Source organism: Poromitra crassiceps (genome assembly GCF_964638095.1).
Source record: "Poromitra crassiceps genome assembly, chromosome: 17".
In the NCBI taxonomy this organism is placed as follows: Eukaryota; Metazoa; Chordata; class Actinopteri; order Beryciformes; family Melamphaidae; genus Poromitra; species Poromitra crassiceps.
Window position 1 is genome coordinate 22,423,018 of NC_139635.1, and position 19,375 is coordinate 22,442,392.

Sequence of the window (19,375 nt, forward strand, 5' to 3'; positions counted from 1 at the left end):
GACTACTTCAGGAGACAGGTACAATTGCTGTGTCGCTGGGCGTCGGCTTGGGCTGATTTTCCATTTTCCATATTGGATATGATGTAACGGGTAATAATGACTGGCTCGCTGTACATTATCCCGCTTATTGACCTTTTTCACCAGCAGCCATTTTGTGTCTAAAAGGCAGGAGGTAACACAGGCGCAAGCAAACATTAATGAGGGTTTCCAACTTCCAATCCATCTGAAGCTGCGTTCACACCGACCTATTAAAGTTTGTTGCTGGCGTCGAGTTTACATACAAAGTCAATGCAAACGAGCGATTGAGCGTATATTCGCCTGGGAGAATAATCGCTGGGCGTCCGAGCGGCAGAGACAGAGCGACAGGGAGAAAATACGCTCGTCGCTCAAGATGAAATATCCCAACTCGAGCGAAAATACGCTGGCATCAGTCGCTCGCTGTTCAATGCTGATTGGCTGCCGTGTGAGAGCGAGTCAAGGATCACACTGGCTTGGAACAAACCGCTGGTTTATTGTGTGGCAACAAACCACATTGACAGGCTGACAGCGACGGTGGCTCGTAGTGGACAAACAGCATGACATTGCGTAACGTTATATCCCCCATGATGAGCGATTTAAACAGAGCGACAGAGCGATTCCAAAGGGTTGACTTGAGCGACAGAGCGAAAAATAAATATCTCGGTGTGAACGCCCCTTAAGTGTTCAAGTGCCCGTGGGGCCTTGTTAATGTTTTGGTTGCACCCGTGTTACTTCCTGACAGATTTTTGTTTATAGCGATTTTGTTTAGATGCATTAAATAAGGTCAAAAGTTTATGAAACAGCAAAGTTTGTGTTCAGCAAGATAATCTTCACAAATGAGGAGCACTTTGATGACTTTTTTTTTTTTGTGACCAAGTTTTTATTGTTTTTTCTTTTTGTTTACATGAGGACACACTGCAGATCAAACAACACAAAATTGTTTGGGGTAATATAACATACATAACTCAATATACACCAGTAGGTGTTCAAACATAGTACAACACTTCAGAGATGTGATGACAAACACATAAGATACAAAGCTCACATCGGTCTCTATACATCACCCAAATTGCACAAGAGCTCAAATCAAAGAGAAAAACACAATATAATCACATTGAAGTGCTGCTGTACCCCGACCAAACAAGCAATTCTTTCGTTCATTTACAATGAATTATCTGGAAAGTAATGGCCCTCCTAAATCATACAGTATCTTAAAGTCCCTGGAAACCAAAATCCACAAAAACGTTCTAACTATGCTATTTAGGGTCTTATGTTAGTAATTGTGTGCCTCCGAAATGATCATACATTACTTTCAACCCAAAGCCTTAAAATCGACACTTTTCTTCAAGATTCTACAAGATACTTCCTCATTGAAGAGAGCAGTGCGCGAGGTGCCCAAATGCAAAATCTTATGATGTCATAAGCTCTATATAACCTTTGTACACGCGCGCAACCCGCAGTCCCGCACATTCTGCCTCCATCTCTCTTCAGAGTTCTAGTGGTCCCACACCTTTTTGCAGCTAGCTACAGTAACTACGCATTGCGTCAACACAAAGGCTCTTTTAAGAACCAACATCTATCTATCTATCTATCTATCTATCTATCTATCTATCTATCTATCTATCTATCTATCTATCTATCTGTCTGTCTATCTATCTGTCTATCTGTCTATCTATCTATCTATCTGTCTATCTGTCTATCTATCTATCTGTCTATCTGTCTGTCTATCTGTCTGTCTATCTGTCTATCTATCTATCTATCTGTCTATCTGTCTATCTGTCTATCTGTCTATCTATCTGTCTATAAGCTTTTTACCAAACTAATGCAGAGAGGTGTGCCGGGTTCTTTCATCCGCATCCTTGTATACTGGTATGCCAACCAGAGTATGCGGGTAAGTTGGGGGAACTCGGTGTCTGCCCCATTTAGTGTTGGCAATGGGGTCCGTCAGGGGGGGATTTTATCCCCAGCCCTTTTTAATCTTTATATGGATGCCTTATCCAAGCAGTTGACTACTTGTAGGACTGGCTGTGTGATAGGTAGCACATTGATTAATCATTTTATGTATGCTGATGATCTTGCCATTATCTCCCCCAGTAGTGCGGGGTTTCAACAGCTACTTAACATCTGTTCTGAATATGGTATTATGTTTGATGTGAAATATAATGCCAAAAAGAGTGTGGTTCTGATCTGCCGGTCGAAAGGGGATCAGAAACTTAATTTCCCCGTATTTTATTTGTCAGGACAGATAATCTCTGTGGCCAGCAACTGCAAATATCTGGGACACATCATTGATGACAAGATGCAGGATGACTCTGATATGCTTAGACAGCGTCGTATGCTATATGCGCAAGCTAACATGTTAGTCAGGAAATTTAATTTCTGTTCAATGGAGGTGAAGGTGAACCTGTTCAGAGCCTACTGCACCCCTCTCTACACTGCCCCCTTATGGGTGAACTACAAAAGTGAGAGTTTACGTAAACTTAAGGTAGCTTATAACGACGCCCTCAGGATTCTCCTGAAGGAGCCTAGGGGGGGTAGTGCAAGTCAGCTGTTCTGTACTAATGGATTGACAACCTTCCAGGCTCTACTGAGAAACCTCATGCACAGTTTTAAATGTAGACTTGATGGGTCACTTAATGAGGTAATTATGGTGTTGGTTAATCCAAGCTACAGCTCTGTTCGTTACCACTCTCATATATGGTCACACTGGTACAAGTGCCTCTTATGACTCTTGGCCGTGTGGGGTTGTACCCTACGGTCAGTCCTTAAGTATGCACAATGTAAGTTTTACTAACTTTTTATTGGTGGGGTGGTGCCCCATGGTCAGTCCCTGTGTATGCACAAGTTAGGTTTCCACAAATATTGTTTGTTGGCAAACTTATATGATGACGACCTAATGATGGACCTGTTTTTAGCTTTAAAATGTTGTTATTTATATACATGTCCTGTTTTGTACCTTTTGGCCTTTGGCTGCAATAAAGTTTGATTGATATCTGTCTATCTGTCTATCTATCTATCTGTCTATCTGTCTATCTGTCTATCTATCTATCTGTCTATCTGTCTATCTGTCTATCTGTCTATCTGTCTATCTATCTGTCTATCTGTCTATCTGTCTATCTGTCTATCTGTCTATCTATCTATCTATCTATCTGTCTATCTGTCTATCTATCTATCTGTCTATCTGTCTATCTGTCTATCTGTCTATCTATCTATCTATCTATCTATCTGTCTATCTGTCTATCTGTCTATCTATCTATCTGTCTATCTGTCTATCTGTCTATCTCGGCGGTGTGTAGGAACCTTGAGAGGGAGAGCTCTCTGCTCTGCCTGCGAGTGCACAGCGCTGCTGTGTGTGTGTGTGTGTGTGTGTGCGCGCGTGCAGACAGATAGACAGATGACTGTCAGTCTGAGAGAGGGGCATTTCCCTGCTGCAGACGGGACACGCCCACACAGTCCACGGGAGAAAATACACTCTAAAATATAATTGATTCTCATTACTTTTGCCATGACTGTCAAACCTAAATTTATATACTTTGCGACGTTCATCATCGTTCAAATTTGGCTGGTGGCTTATTAACATAGATTCCTGTGATGTGATGAACTCAAAATGCTAAATAATAATAAAATATTTCTGGTTTCCAGGGACTTTAACCTTTTTCTTCTTTAAACCACCCCGCTCCCACTTTGATGACTTTTTTTTTTTTTTCCAAAATGTTTTTATTTACAGTTTGTTATCTTTACAATACATAGACAGAACAACACCTACAACACAACAACAACACCAACACCCACACCTCTGCTCCTCCAATTTGTACATGGGTAATCTTAAACCACTTTTTTTTTTTTTTTTTTTTTAGTTTAGCATCATACAAGTAAAGAAAATAAATAAAAACAATGTATCAAAAATACATTCAAGCTTCTGGAACTGCACTGCCATCACAAAACCTTATTATGCTTCATCTTCTGCTAAATTTAAATTACCAACATAACTTATGAATGGCGTCCAAATATCTTCAAATATATGTTGTTTAGCCTTCAATATGTAAGTAATCTTTTCAAGTGGAAGATTTAACAGCATCTGTCTAATCCATTGGGTTGAGCTTGGTCTGTGAACCATTTTCCACAACAGTGCAATACATTTTTTAGCATTGAGCAAACCGAGATCTATAAATTTCATTTCACTTTTACTATATCTGTGATTCTCTGGGTATAAACCTAGCAGAAAATGTTTAGGGTCCAGTGAGACTGGTTTTGAAATAATCTCCTCGATCATGCTTCTTACTTCTTCCCAAAATAACTGAATTTTCCTACATTGCCACATGCAATGAAAGAGAGTTCCTCTTTCCTCTGTACATTTTGTACATGTGTCAGGTATGTTTTTGTTATATCGATTTAGATCCATTGGGGTCACATACATCCGCATTAACCATTTATATTGTATCAATTTAAGTCGTGAATTTATAGATAGAGTATGAACTTCCTCACAAGCTGTTTCCCAATCTTCCTCTGAAATTTCAAGTTCTAAGTTTTCCTTCCACGCATTCAGCTTATATCGTGAGTTCTCAGGTGAGCGAGATGTAAGTAGACAATAAAAACCTGATATGATTCCCTTTCTCAGACTGTCGCCTGTCATCATTTCTTCTAAATTTGTTTGTAGAGGTTTGGTCAATATATTGTTTTGATTTGTTCTAACAAAATTTCTAATCTGAAGATATTTGTAAAAATGCCTTCTATTAAGATCAAATTTACTCTCCAGCTCTTCAAAAGACATCATATCATCTGAATCGTGCATATAAAGGTCTTTGATAGTTTTAAGTCCCTTAGAGTCCCATATTTTGAACGTTGCATCTGCCCTTCCTGGTATAAAAACTTGATTCCCCCATATCGGACTAAATTGAGACAACATTTGTGGTTCATTTAGATATTTTTTAACCTCATACCATACCTTTATCATATGTTTTACAATTGGATTTTTAGTTCGTTTTTTTAATTTTTTTACTGTATCTGAATATATATATGAGGGAAGAGGTAACTTTAGACCGTGAGATTCCATCTCAACCCAATGTGGAGAATCATTTGTGGAAAAATAAAACATAATAGATCTCAGCTGCACAGCCCAATAATACCACAGAATGTTTGGACATTTTAGCCCCCCCCTATCATACGGAAGATATAATAAAGTCAAGCGGATTCTTGCCCTCCTATTGTTCCATATAAATTTAACAAACAACTTCTTTATAATTGAAAACAGGTCTGAAGGCGGTGGCAATGGAATGTTTTGGAACAGATAAAGTAGCTTTGGTAATACATTCATTTTTAAAACATTGATCCTCCCAATTAAAGATATTGGTAATGACATCCATCTTTCAATTGATTCTTTAATTCCTGCTAATATGGGTTCGTAATTAGCTTCAACAACATGCTCTAACTCAGGCAAGATTTGTACACCCAAATACTTAAACTGCTCCACCACATTGAATTGAATTACTTCTGGAAATGGGTTCCTTCTTTCATTTTCATTTAGAAGTAGTATAGAAGACTTGGTATTATTTACCTTATACCCTGACACTTCACCAAATGTTTTTATCAGCTTTGACAAGGTTGGAATTGATTGCTTTAAATTTGACATGAATAGGATTACATCATCAGCGTACAAGGCAATTCTATGTTCTGTCGGCCCTACCGAAATTCCACGAAATTGTGGATGTGAACGTATTGCTATTGCTAAAAGTTCAATGGCTAACGTAAACAATAAAGGTGAGAGTGGACACCCTTGACGGCAACCTTTACTGATCTTTATTGGTTTTGAAATATTCCTGTTGGTTAAGATTTCAGCTGTAGAATTTTTATATATTATTTGAACCCATTTTCTGAAGTTATTCCCACATCCAAATCTCTCTAATATTTTGAAAAGATAGGGCCAATGTACTCTATCAAATGCCTTTTCGGCGTCCAATGATAGTAGTGCTGTGTCTGGTGTTCCTCTGTTATAATGAATAATATTCAATACTCTCCTCACATTGTGAAATCCTTGCCTTCCCATTATAAATCCATTTTGATCTTTATTAATAACAATTGGTAGTACTAATTGTAAACGTCTAGCTAAAACTTTGCATATTATCTTGAGATCAGAATTTAACAAACTTATGGGCCTCATGTTCTCACATTTATTAGGTGGCTTGCCTGGCTTTGGCAATAAAGTAATTAGGGCGCCATTCATAGAAGATGGCAAGCTATCATTCTCAAATGCCTCCAGAAACATTTCCAAGAGTGGTGCTAGCAGCTTATTCTTAAATTTCTTATACAAATCAATTGGAAGTCCGTCAGGGCCTGCACTTTTGCCAGACTTCATATTATCAATGGCCCTCCCAAGTTCTTCTACATTAATTTCTAGTTCCATGTTTTCTTTATATTCATTTGGGATATTTGGTATAACTTGTCCATCTAAAAACGCATTAAGACTTTGTAAATTAACTTCATTCTCTACCCCATATAATTCTCCATAATATCCTCTAAAGACATTATTAATTTCGATTGGATCTACAATATTATGCCCATTGGATATAATGGTTGAAATCGACGTTTTAGTTTCTAATTGTTTAATCTGCCACGCTAATAATTTTCCAGATTTATCACCTTGTTCATAAAATGCCTGATTTAATCGTAATAGACTAGCTGCAGCTCTAGAGGTAGATAGCTTATCATATTCAGCCCTTAAAATAAGTAATTCTTTTTCTAATTGCGGGTTTCTGTTCTCATAAACTCTCTCTTGAAAAGCCTTTATCTTATTTTCCAACTTTAATCTCTCTTCTCGTGCCTTTTTTGATTTTGAACCAGTATAGCTAATAATATGTCCCCTAAGGAAAGCCTTAAATGCTTCCCATTTTATGCCTGCAGACGTTTGCGTAGTATTCATTACAAAAAACTCATCAATATGTTTTCCTATATATTCCACAAATTGTTCATCTTGTAACCATCTATGCTGAAAGTGCCATCTACTAGGGTCTTTGGTCAATTTTGCATCCACATATACTAAACAACTAGGTGCATGATCTGAAATCACAATAGCATCATAGAAACAGTTATGTATTTTGGATCGTAACTCTGAAGAAATTAAAAAATAGTCAATTCTGGAAAATGTCTTGAATACACTAGAATAACAAGAAAATGACTTATCTTGTGGTTTCATTTCTCTCCATATATCCATCAACCTTAGTTCTTTAATAAAATTATGAATAACTGCTCTACTCCTATTATGTGATTGATCTATTCCTGTTGATCTGTCCATACTTGGCTTCAGTGTGCAATTAAAGTCACCTGCTATTATATATTGTCCTACCAATGTTGAGAGAGTAAGGAACAGATCCTCAAAAAACCTAGGCTCATCGGTATTGGGGCCATACAAGTTTACTAAATTTAAATTTTCTGAAAGCATAAAACCCTGGACTATTAAATATCTTCCCAATCTGTCTTTAATTACGTTTTTTACCTGAAATGGCACTGTCTTATGGATAAGTGTCATCACTCCCCTGGCCCGAGATGAACATGATGCCATGTATACGCTACCCTGCCACCTCCTCATAATCTTTTTATTATCCTCCTCTAAAAGATGAGTTTCCTGTAAGAACACTATTTTGGAATCCATATCACTTAATTTATTCATGACCTGTTTAACTTTCCTAAGCTGTTGAAGGCCTCTGCAGTTCCAAGAAACAAAATTAAGTTTTACTCCCTGAGACATTTTTAACAAAAAACATTAGATTACCTAGTAATATGAAAAACTTTGATGACTTTTGAAGCGTTTTCTGAAAATCACGACGCATTGACGCTTCAAAAGTTACAAAGGTGGTCCTCGTTTGTGAAGATTATCCTGCTGAACACAAACTCCCCATGCAAAACTCTCATTGACTTTTACACGTACGAACCGGAAGTGCTACTTGCAGACTCTTTCCTGCGGTACTCTAGTATAGCTTAGAAATTTGATGAGCATAATATTGTATATCGCAACATTTTGGTGGGACAGTATCGCGATATTCAATTTTGGATGTTGCCCAAGCCTAGTGGGGAGCAGTCGGAGTAACATTAGTAAGAGGATTTTTTTAACTGTATTGTGATCAAGATACATTTTGCTCATGTGTTTTATCCGTGAATATCTTTACTGTATTTCAGGTTGAACCTAATCCAAAGCGCCTCAGTGCAGTCGAGAGACTAGAAGCCGACAAGGCCAAGTATGTCAAGAGTCAGGAGGTCATCAATGCAAAACAGGAGCCAATCAAACCGCCCGTCCTGGCCAAGCCCCCCGTTTGCCCCGCCCTCCTCTCCAAGAGGGGCTGCGGGATTGGCGGAGGGGGAGGAAATGGAGGCGGGTCATTGTTCAAAGCGTCCAATAACAACGCCAAGTCGGACACGTGCGCGACGACAAGCGGCGGAAGCAGCAAGCGGGAGAATTTGAACCTGGAGATCCTCAAAAATCTCCTAAACTCCTCGTCCTCGTCAGGGCCGGGATGTGAGGGACTGGGAGGTGGAGCCAAGAGTGCTGTGCTGATGAGGTCATCGGGGGGAGGGGCCAGGAGTTGGACACCATCAAGGTAATTTGTCACCAAGCCATCGTGATTCAAGTTCTGTAGACTTTTGTTCCTCACATCTGCCACACAGAGCACCGACTCAAATCACTTTGGAGTTTAGAGTATTTAAACAACACATTGTGTGACTTTCTTCTTGACTTCATTGTCTGTTGAATTCCTCAACAATGTTATACAGTGGTGTGTGTGTGGTTGTGGCCTAAAGGCCTTCAAACCTATGTGTACTTTAAAATCTGTCAAATAAATTCAATCAATCAATCATTCAGATAACTATAGACTAATATGGCTGGTTTGAATTTGGATAGTCAACTTGGCTAACCAGCTAACCTAGACAATGTGACTAGAGTGCTAGGCTTTATAATAATACCTTTCTCCCCTCTTACCCCTTCTCTTTAGTCCAATGTTACTTAAACAGACGTCTAACCTCTGCTCCTCCTCTCTCTGTTTGTTTTTGTTGTGTTGTGTTGTGATGTGATGTGGTCTGACCACTCCTTGTTTCTGCTCCTAGGATGCCGTTAACGTACCGGTCCACCATGACGCTTAACGAGCAGCCGTTAACCTACCGGTCCACGATGGCGCTTAACGAGCAGCCGCCGGACTCTGCCCCGAGTCCGAGCACCTCCCACTCCCTCAGATCCTTCTCCCATTCGCTGAAGGTCCTGCCAGTCAACAGCACGGCGGGGCGTCGCAGCCCCCAGCCGGGAGCAAACCTCAACCTGAGCAGACGAGTCCTGAACGAGAGGGGAGGCGAGGGAGGCGGCCTGGGCCGCTCCCACTCCCCGCTGCCTCCCCTGCTCACCTCCCACTCCTCGTCCGACCTGCTGCGGCTGTGCAACGGCAAGCCGCTCCGCGCCGCCCGCTCCAGCAGCTCCTCGGCCCCGCCCCTGCCTCCCAAACCCAACCCCGCCTCCCTCCCCCCGCCCGCCCTCTCCCTCTCGCTGCCCCCTCCTCGCCCGGCGCCGTCCCCCTCGCCCCGCGACAGCCCCGCCCCTCAGTCGCTGCCCTGCGACCGCGGAGACCCGCCCGGCGCGCCGAACGACCCCGACCTGGAGCTCGGACTCGGTTCCTCCGTCGCCCGCCGGCCCTCCTTACATCGATCCAAATCGGACCTGTCGGACCGGTACGCCCGGGCGGGCGCCGACGTGGAGCGTTTCTTCAACTACTGCGGCCTCGACCCCGAGGAGCTCGAGGCGGTCGGGCCGGAGAACTTTGCCCGGGCCAATTCGGACATTGTCAGCCTGAACTTCCGATCGGCGTCGATGATCTCGTCGGACTGCGACCGGTCGCGGCGCTCCTCCAACGAGGGGCTGTCGGACGGCGAGGAGGGCGAGGACGAGGAGGAGGAAGCCGGGGAGCGCGTGCCCTACGGCATCTCGGCCGTCGAGCGCAACGCCAGAGTCATCAAGTGGCTGTACAGCATCAAACAGGCCAGGGAGACGCAGAAGGTCTCGCATGTTTAGGGGGAAGGACTGACAATTCACCACGGCGACACGGACGGAAAGTCTCGCCGGTTTAGAGCGATGGATCTGGGAGCCGAACGGGAAAATGTGAAAGACAGACATTCAGATAGATGGATGTGAGCAGGTGGAATTAAGAGAAAGTCTCACAGGTCTAAGACAGACCGGATGAGCAAATGGACCAGAATTTCCCCATGTTTAGGAATGGATGAGCAGACGAGGAGACGCACTGAAATGCTCCTATTTCCACAACCAAATGCAAAAATAAACAGGAAGAACAGACAGGAGTCAAACTTGGACAGTCAGACGGACAAAACGTTGACCATGTTTCAGTCTGGACAGACAGACAAGCAGAGGGGACAGTCTGGACGGACAGACAGACAAGCAGAGGGGACAGTCTGGACGGACAGACAGACAAGCAGAGGGGACAGTCTGGACAGACAGACAAGCAGAGGGGACAGTCTGGACAGACACACAAGCAGAGGGGACAGTCTGGACAGACAGACAAGCAGAGGGGATTAGTACAAAAACTAGGTTATTGTAACTGTTTCTCTGTGGACACTTGCAGAGAAAGACAGTCTATCAATGTGTTTGAACGACTGGAATAAGAGCGAGATGCACTGCGACTGTCCAAGTATCCATAAAAGTGACCACTTCAACCAAGAGGGGGTTATTTCACAATGTTGATGTCTCACTTTAAATAGGTCCCAACGTCTTTACAAAACAAACGCTGAACTCTATCTGTCAAAAAAAAAAATATATATAAATCACTTTGGAAAATCAGTGATGCTGGTGCACTGAGTGACCTTAATGAAGTCCGCTAAATGAATGTAGGGAGGTTTTTGTGATGTTTGTTATAGGAGACTGCAAACGAAGCGGAAGACCAATTCAGAACTAACTGAGGGACCAGTTAGGTTACGAATGAAGTTGGCAATGAAGACAATGATTATTGTACTAAAAGTGCGACATGTTGACGAACTCGGTCATGAAGGAATACAGAAGGCGTTATTAAGCTAGCTCTCGCTAAACTTAAGCTCTCGCTAAACTTAAGCTCTTGTTAAGCTAAATTTTGCAATTGCTGTATCAAAGCACTGGAGTGTGTGATGATTGTGAGTGACACAAGAGACAGAGGACATTGACATGGAGCGGTTTAGACTGATACTACAGATATACACATACATAAACATAAACTATAGTCTCAGACAGTCGTATACAGTAGGGTTAACTACTATCAGTTTGCTGATATATTAAATAAATATGAAATAAATAAATAAATACGAATGGAGTTCTTTGAAACACTATTTTGGTCTGAGACGCTCAAATCTACATTGGAACCAATGTATAGTATTGGAGATATACTGTATTGTCCCTATGCATTTACAGAAATGCGTGCGTGCACACGCGCACACGCACACGCGCACACGCACACACACACACACAGAACATTGTAGACTGTTTTCAAGATGGCCGCCTTGTCAATGCCCTCAGCTCTTAGTTTTTTTTTAAAGCACCTCAGCTTTCTCTCTACAGTAGATCTTTCAGCCTTTCTCTCTCCCTCCCTGCCCCCCTCTCTCTCTCTTTCTCTCTCTCTCCCTCCCTGCCCCCCTCTCTCTCTCTGTCTCTCTCTCTCTCTGTCTCTCTCTCCCTCCCTGCCCCCCTCTCTCTCTCTCTCTCAGATTCCTCAAAGCAATTGGTAGGAAGAGAACTCTCGCTCTCCGTCACATCATGCCAGCCTACATGTCTCTCTGAGGGTCTGTACATGGTGGTGACTTATCTCAAGCCCCCCCCCCCCCCCCCCCCCCAATATCCTTGAACTTGAATGGATAGAACGGTCCTTATTAGGCGTGGTAATTTGGCTGATACACCTTTTGAAAAACAACACTCATTTGCAATAGTATCGATACCCGCAGTGCTCTCTCTTTCTGTGTCTGTTGCACGAGTGCTTAGCAAACGTTCTAAACTCAACTGAAAGCTAATGCTAGTGACAGCATTATCAAAAAGTGCTTCTCTTGATCTTCTCATCAGAATTGGCATATTAGCAAACCTAGCATCAACTTTAGCTCCTTAAATGATATAAACTAAAATAGTTTAGCATACCTTTAGTGGGGAAGAAAAGTTAGCATTTGCTCATGTTAAACAGCTAATGAACATTGGTTGAAACAGATCAACTAGAGCAGTGATACTCAACTGGTGGCCCGCGATGGAATTGCTATTTTTATTTTTTTACAGTGCACCTGAACGCAACATGCAAGATCCCCGCTGAATAAGTGTCCAAATGTTCATGTAATTCTGGCCAATACTCCACTTCTGTTATAGCATTTCAGTCTGGAATATGTTATATCTTTCGATAATCTATGATTTAGCTGCTAAATTGTCAAATACTGCCGTCTGCTCGCTACCCAGGCACTTATGCATGTACTTAACCTAAGTAACTATCCGGTGTGCACAACATTGTCAGACTAAACTCCATCTGACACCTACAATCCGCTACAGAAAACTGTATATTGATTGTTTATTAACTGGCCCCTGGCCTTCTATCATTTCACGAAAGTGGCCCCCGAGCAAAGCAAGTTGAGTATCCCTGAACTAGAGCCACTGCCACTGACTGCACAGATGTTAAAACTTTTGACCTACTTAAACAGCAGAAACTATAAAAGAGCACCACCTAGTGGAGGCCTCATTGCTGTACGTCAAGTCCAGTGGGTTCACATGAGAATCGATGCAGCTCCGACCATCCAGGAATGTTGTTTTGAAGGACCGCTCTCTCCATTCTGCTGGGATCGCTTCACTTTCACTCCTGCAGTCAAGATGTCTGCAACTCCTGCAAAAAGGCTTGAAATGTCTTCAGTCATATTAGCTGAACTCCAGCTAAAACTCCCCCATTGAAACAATACCGACAACGCTCTGAGTAACGGGACACTAAATCAGTGAAAGAGTCTTGAATTCCGTTTTAGTGGTTTCTTCCCGGTGGGAAATGCGTGCAGTGTCGCAGACCTACAGAATGATCTGATAGCATCATAAACAGTATAGTTACAGCAGTATCGCAGACCTACAGAATGATCTGATAGGATCATAAACAGTAGTTACAGCAGTTCCAGTGATCAAATTGGTCTTAAATGTCATTGGAACTGGCTTTAAAAAAAGGTCATAAAAAGTGTTTAACCTGATGAAATGTGCATTACAAAGTTCCATATAGAGCATGCCGCGGTAAACGTCAGGTTCTGGTCTCAGTCCCTCAGATTCACAGAGCGAGCGCTTCTCTCCAGAGCCGCCATTTTGCCTCCGAGACGTTCAACAATCATACAGGGAGAGACTCAATAGACCAGAATGCAATGCAGCCGTGAGTCATGTTGCATTTTGACTGAACAGGTAGAACCACAATCGCAGACCCCGTTGATCACAGACAGACAGGTTGGCTAGCTAACTAACATGGTTGAGGCACTTCCATGAGTGAATCACTCCCCTTCTCTGGAGGCAGGCGCGGACTGCATAATCGGCCACGTCGGGCAAATTCCCGGTGGCCTGGCCTGCAATTTTTTTTTTTTTTTTTTTGTGTGTGCCCGCAGTCAGGCCACTCACTGAACAGCAGGCCAGGCACCGCCTACTGCTTTACTAGTGGTTGTATTACTTTATTAGTTAGTCTGAAGTAATACTTATTAAATTTGGGCCGTTTGAAGCTCAATTTGGGCTTCAAACGGCCCAAATCTGGCTTCAAACGGGCCGATACGCGCGTTGGCTCGTATCGGCCTGGCCTGGCCTGGCCTGCTTGGTATCTAATGCCCGGCCTGAATTATGATCCCAGTCCGCCCCTGTCTGGAGGTTGTCAGAAGGCATTCTGGGAAATGTAGGAAATAGCTGCAGTAGAATTAGAGTTTTGAGAGCATTGAGGTGGATGTACTGTAGGGCTGGGAATTGGTACTCAATACCCTTTAAGGTATCGACCGAAGTAACGCAGTACCTAGTATTGAAACGTCTCCAGTCAAACGATACCTGCATTAATTTGGATCCTTTTTGTACAAAGACAACAACAACAATTTGTATGGTTTTGCTCGCAGCCAAACGTTCTTCGGTTTCAACGTACAACGTGTGATTGGCCCTCGGCTGCAGCAGCTACAACCCATCCAGTCTGTGGTGGTGAAGTCAAGGGCGGTGTATGTGACGTGACGGAGTTGGCGATTCGAATGAATGGAATCAAATGAAGTACTCTACTGTGGGTATCACTTTAAGAGTACTGCGATGGGTACTGGTATCGTACTCTTTCTTAAACGATACCGAGTCCTGTAGAGACACTGCGTAACGCGTCATCATTCAGAAACCACGCCCAAGACGGGGGAAAACAGAAACCCCCCCTCCAATCCTGGCGTTCTCCTATGTCCCGTGCATGGTTGCGTGTTGCACAAAAAGATTGTATATACGGAAGATGAACACTCCAACTCACTTCCTTGACAGCTAGATCCACATTTTTCTTCTCGCCAATTCTCAATGGCTTCCTTGTTTTGCTCAGGAGTACAAAAAAACTTTTAACTGGTGATTTTTTTACACTTGTTGTCTGCGCAGCCCCACCACACAACAGCTTTTAGCTATGTTTAATTCAAGGAAAATGACGCTGATGTGTGGAAATGAACGGAGCTTTTCCCCCGTGATGGGCGTGGCCTATTTCATGCAGTGTCTCTATAGCTGGAAGGAAGTGACGAGCACCCAACTTTTTCCCCCCGAAATCCCTGGCTGTGGAAGCATGTGACAGTCCAATAAGCTGATCTGTCTATTCCCAGGCGTCGTCTGCCCACTAAACTCCCCCTCATGGTCCCCAGGAAAAAAACCCACTGCTTCTCTCTGTCCGCATTACTATGACAATGTCGTATTGTTCTGGCTGCATCACCATGCTTTGGTTCTGTTTTGTCTACATGATGCCTTTTTTCTTTCTCTTCTTTTCTCTCTCTCTCTTTGGATTGACAGATAGAGTTCTTCTGTGGTACTTGTTTTTTGTTTTCTTTACTATGTGTAAATGCTGTAAGAAAAATAAATGTATATATATGATTTAAAAAGAAAATAAGCAATGTGTTGGATTTCTGTTTTTTTTTCTCTCTTCGTCCGGAGGTTTTGTGTGTTACAAAAGATTATGAACAGGACAAAAAGAAAAGAAGAAAACCTCGGTACAGAACTGTCTGATCTCTTGAGACTTTTCGTGTTGACTGTTTTTCGACGTGGAAACTGTTACATTTTTGCTTGATTGGGGAAAAAAAAGACGTGTTCATGTTTAGTTTCTTTTGCATTATTTCAATAAATGGCTTGTTTTGCCATCCTTTGCCACTGAAGTCTGAACTTTTGTGTGTGTTTTAAGTGTTAATCTGTGCTATGCAATCTCTCCCCCCCTCCTCCCCTTTTATGTAGAAAAACAGCAGAGCAAGGAAGTGTATATTCTCTGTGTGTGTGTGTGTGTGTGTGTGTGTGTGTGTGTGTGTGTGTGTGTGTGTGTGTGTGTGTGTGTGTGGCTGTGGCTGTGTTCAATTCCTTTATTTAAACAGGTAAGTGGCATTGAGACTGAGATCTAGTTTTAAATGATACCTGTATACACAACAAGAAGCACACAAAACAAACAAGACTCACAAAAAGAGAGAAACAAGAGCAATCCCTATATGCAGCCTCCTCAACATCTAAATGGAGACCAGTCAGTCCAATGTGAGGAAGTCCTGGAACACTCTGCCCATTTTCAACCAGCTTTGTATCATTAGAACATCAGTAGTATATCAGAAAACTGTAAACGGTTTTGAAGTCTGTCATTTAATTTGACAGGTATTGAGTGTTAGAGGACCAGTGACATCACTGGTCCACACTAACTCAAATTAATAACTCATTAACTCAAATCAACTCTCAAAACTGTCAAACTATTCATCATTCATCTAGTTTGACAGTTATTGAGAGTTGATTTGAGTTAATGAGTTATTCATTTGAGTTAGTGTGGACCAGTGATGTCACTGGTCCACACTTTAACACTCAATAACTGTCAAATTAAATGACAGACTTCAAAACAGTTTACAGTTTTCTGATATACTACTGATGTTCTAATGATACAACGCTGGTTGAAAATTGGCAGAGTGTTCCTTTAAGCCTATTCCATGTAGGCTATTAGGAGTGTAGAAGAAGAAAGCGGCCTAGTGTCCAATCTGATGTAAGCCTGCGAATGATACCCTGTGTAGATGAATGATACCCTGTGGTAGAATGATACCCTGTGTAGATGAATGATACCCTGTGGTAGAATGATACCCTGTGTAGATGAATGATACCCTGTGGTAGAATGATACCCTGTGTAGATGAATGATACCCTGTGGTAGAATGATACCCTGTGTAGATGAATGATACCCTGTGGTAGAATGATACCCTGTGTAGATGAATGATACCCTGTGGTAGAATGATACCCTGTGTAGATGAATGATACCCTGTGGTAGAATGATACCCTGTGTAGATGAATGATACCCTGTGGTAGAATGATACCCTGTGTAGATGAATGATACCCTGTGGTAGAATGATACCCTGTGTAGATGAATGATACCCTGTGGTAGAATGATACCCTGTGTAGATGAATGATACCCTGTGGTAGAATGATACCCTGTGTAGATGAATGATACCCTGTGGTAGAATGATACCCTGTGTAGATGAATGATACCCTGTGGTAGAATGATACCCTGTGTAGATGAATGATACCCTGTGGTAGAATGATACCCTGTGTAGATGAATGATACCCTGTGGTAGAATGATACCCTGTGTAGATGAATGATACCCTGTGGTAGAATGATACCCTGTGTAGATGAATGATACCCTGTGGTAGAATGATACCCTGTGTAGATGAATGATACCCTGTGGTAGAATGATACCCTGTGTAGATGAATGATACCCTGTGGTAGAATGATACCCTGTGTAGATGAATGATACCCTGTGGTAGAATGATACCCTGTGTAGATGAATGATACCCTGTGGTAGAATGATACCCTGTGTAGATGAATGATACCCTGTGGTAGAATGATACCCTGTGTAGATGAATGATACCCTGTGGTAGAATGATACCCTGTGTAGATGAATGATACCCTGTGGTAGAATGATACCCTGTGTAGATGAATGATACCCTGTGGTAGAATGATACCCTGTGTAGATGAATGATACCCTGTGGTAGAATGATACCCTGTGTAGATGAATGATACCCTGTGGTAGAGAAATACAGACGCAGCTTGCCACACAAGACTTTGTAAATAGTAGGGATGGGTGCCGATACTGACATAATTAACGGATCGGAATCGGAATTGTATTTTTTTGTTTTTTTTTTGCAATTCCAGCTGGGCTGTAATTTGCCCATGTATAATAGTATCCCTAATATCGTTATCGGCAGATATCCAAATTCAGGTATCGGAATCGGATCGGAAATGTAAAAATGTGGATCTGTGCATGCCTAGTAAATAGACAAGAGTGTGTTGTTCTCTTCAAGTGCTAAGAGATGTCCATCCTACTCCCTCATAGAGAATATAATGATGTGTTCTATAAGCATGTCACCGGTTCTAAATCTAAGAGCACTGTGGTAAACACTAAAAAGTGTCAGGACCCCAGCGTGCATAGGCTATAATAAATCACACCTGAATAATCAAAACAAGTGTGCTTACATCTGCATCCTCATTGTAAGACATTGCTTATTTCTGAAAATAAATCCAGTTTAAGCAGAATAAAGCAGTCACTATGCTGTATTGTTGTATTTTAGTATAGCTACAGTATTATTTATGTTGTATGGTGTTGTAATGTAATGTATTACATTTATTATATTGTATTTGCTGCCATCTAGTGGTTGTAAGGAGGAACCGTAGGCCAGACACCCGACCAGCCTCAAAAATGAAATACCATTATTTGGACGACTCAGTTATTACAAAATAACTATTCTACTTGACACGGGCATTTTGAAGAGACGGTAGTTAAGAATATATCGTTTTACAGCTGAATTGTAATAATTACAGTGACGTTTTCGTCGTGACCCGGAAGAGAAACAGTGCGTGCCCGCCCGGCTCTCTGGGTTTCGCTCATTCGCTAGTCTCTCCTCCAAAAAAGCCAGTCGCTCTTTGAATGCTCCAGAGACAGCGGGGCGGGAAGCAAACACAAGGCGTCTGTTTTGAGAAACTCCTCATTCGCCCAGGTTAGTATTCCTTCAACACCAGCCGTCCTCTTAACAGTAACGCTAAGTAGTTTGTGTTTGACTGTGAAGGTGGTTAGAGTAATATCATTATGTTTTTCTGCGTCTAAACAGTTTCGAAGCCTAGTTATACGTCGCGGCTAGTAGAAGCCTGATAACAACAGTGACCAAGATGCGACAAGTTAAAATGAGTTGGCCACTGGCCAGGATAAGACCGGAAGTGAGCATTTGCCTTCAGAATAATACGGTACAATCTCACTTGAAAACAAATTAAGTATTTTTGGCGTATACAAAACTTCAGAAAAAGATGGGTTTTGGAAATGTAATTACAATAGATGATACAGCAGGTTCCCCATTAGACATGTTCATTTTACTTTGGTTGCAACATCTAGTCAGTAAGGGTTTTTATAATATCAAAGTTGTGAGCGGAAGTAGCTTTGTTATTCTTGGTACCTTGACAGGATAATACCGGAAGTAAGTTTTGCCTGCAAAATAAATACTACTTCTACTACTACTATCAGTACTAGTACTACTGTGCTAGGCTACTATTACTAATAGCATAATAAAGATTATTATATGTATAACAATAATAACAACAACCATATTTATTAATACTTTTGTGGAATGTGATCAAAAGTCTGATTAGAATCAGTCCAGGTGAAGGGTGTACCCCAGTGATAAGCCGGTCTGCTTTAATGCCCATAACTAGAGAAGTATAACAATAACTATAAAAAATAGAATGACTGTGTTCACACTACAACTAGGCTATATTTATAGTTATAGGGCTAAAAAAATAATAAGTTTGGTTCCTGTTGGTTGTCAGTTCGGTGATGGGTCGGTAGGGAATTTATTTTATTTTATTTTTTTATTTTTTTTCCAGTGGCAGCAAGGGATAGATAGGAAATATATATTTTTATTTTCCTTAAAATTACAGCAGCGATGGATACTTTTTTTCATAACATAGCCTACATGTACTCTACCCACTGTGCTCTACACACGTTTTTATATGAACAAAATATTTAAGTCAATATGAATGCTTTCATATCAAACATGTTTGATATTTAGGACTGAAAATCTGCTGAATAGCCTACATCATCCTGCTGCTGTGCAAGCCTCGCCGTCATTATCGTTTATCTCCCCTAGAATCTCAA

General features: G+C 41.8%; 2 protein-coding genes across 2 annotated transcripts in view; both read left to right on the top strand.

The window, feature by feature from the left end:
• The window catches only part of fam110b (family with sequence similarity 110 member B), a gene marked incomplete at its 3' end in the record, with an annotated part of 10,223 nt that extends 163 nt beyond the window's left edge, over positions 1–10,060 (top strand). Inside the window, exons 2-3 of the mRNA XM_083653344.1 lie at positions 8,188–8,606; positions 9,109–10,060. Of these exons, the coding sequence (XP_083509470.1) occupies positions 8,188–8,606; positions 9,109–10,060 (1,371 nt within the window). The remainder of the gene's footprint in view (positions 1–8,187; positions 8,607–9,108) is intronic.
• An 8,091-nt stretch (positions 10,061–18,151) lies between these two features.
• Positions 18,152–19,375, top strand: part of atg10 (ATG10 autophagy related 10 homolog) — a 25,730-nt gene continuing 24,506 nt past the window's right edge. Inside the window, exon 1 of the mRNA XM_083653523.1 lies at positions 18,152–18,227. The gene's annotated coding sequence lies outside the window, so the exon portion shown is untranslated. The remainder of the gene's footprint in view (positions 18,228–19,375) is intronic.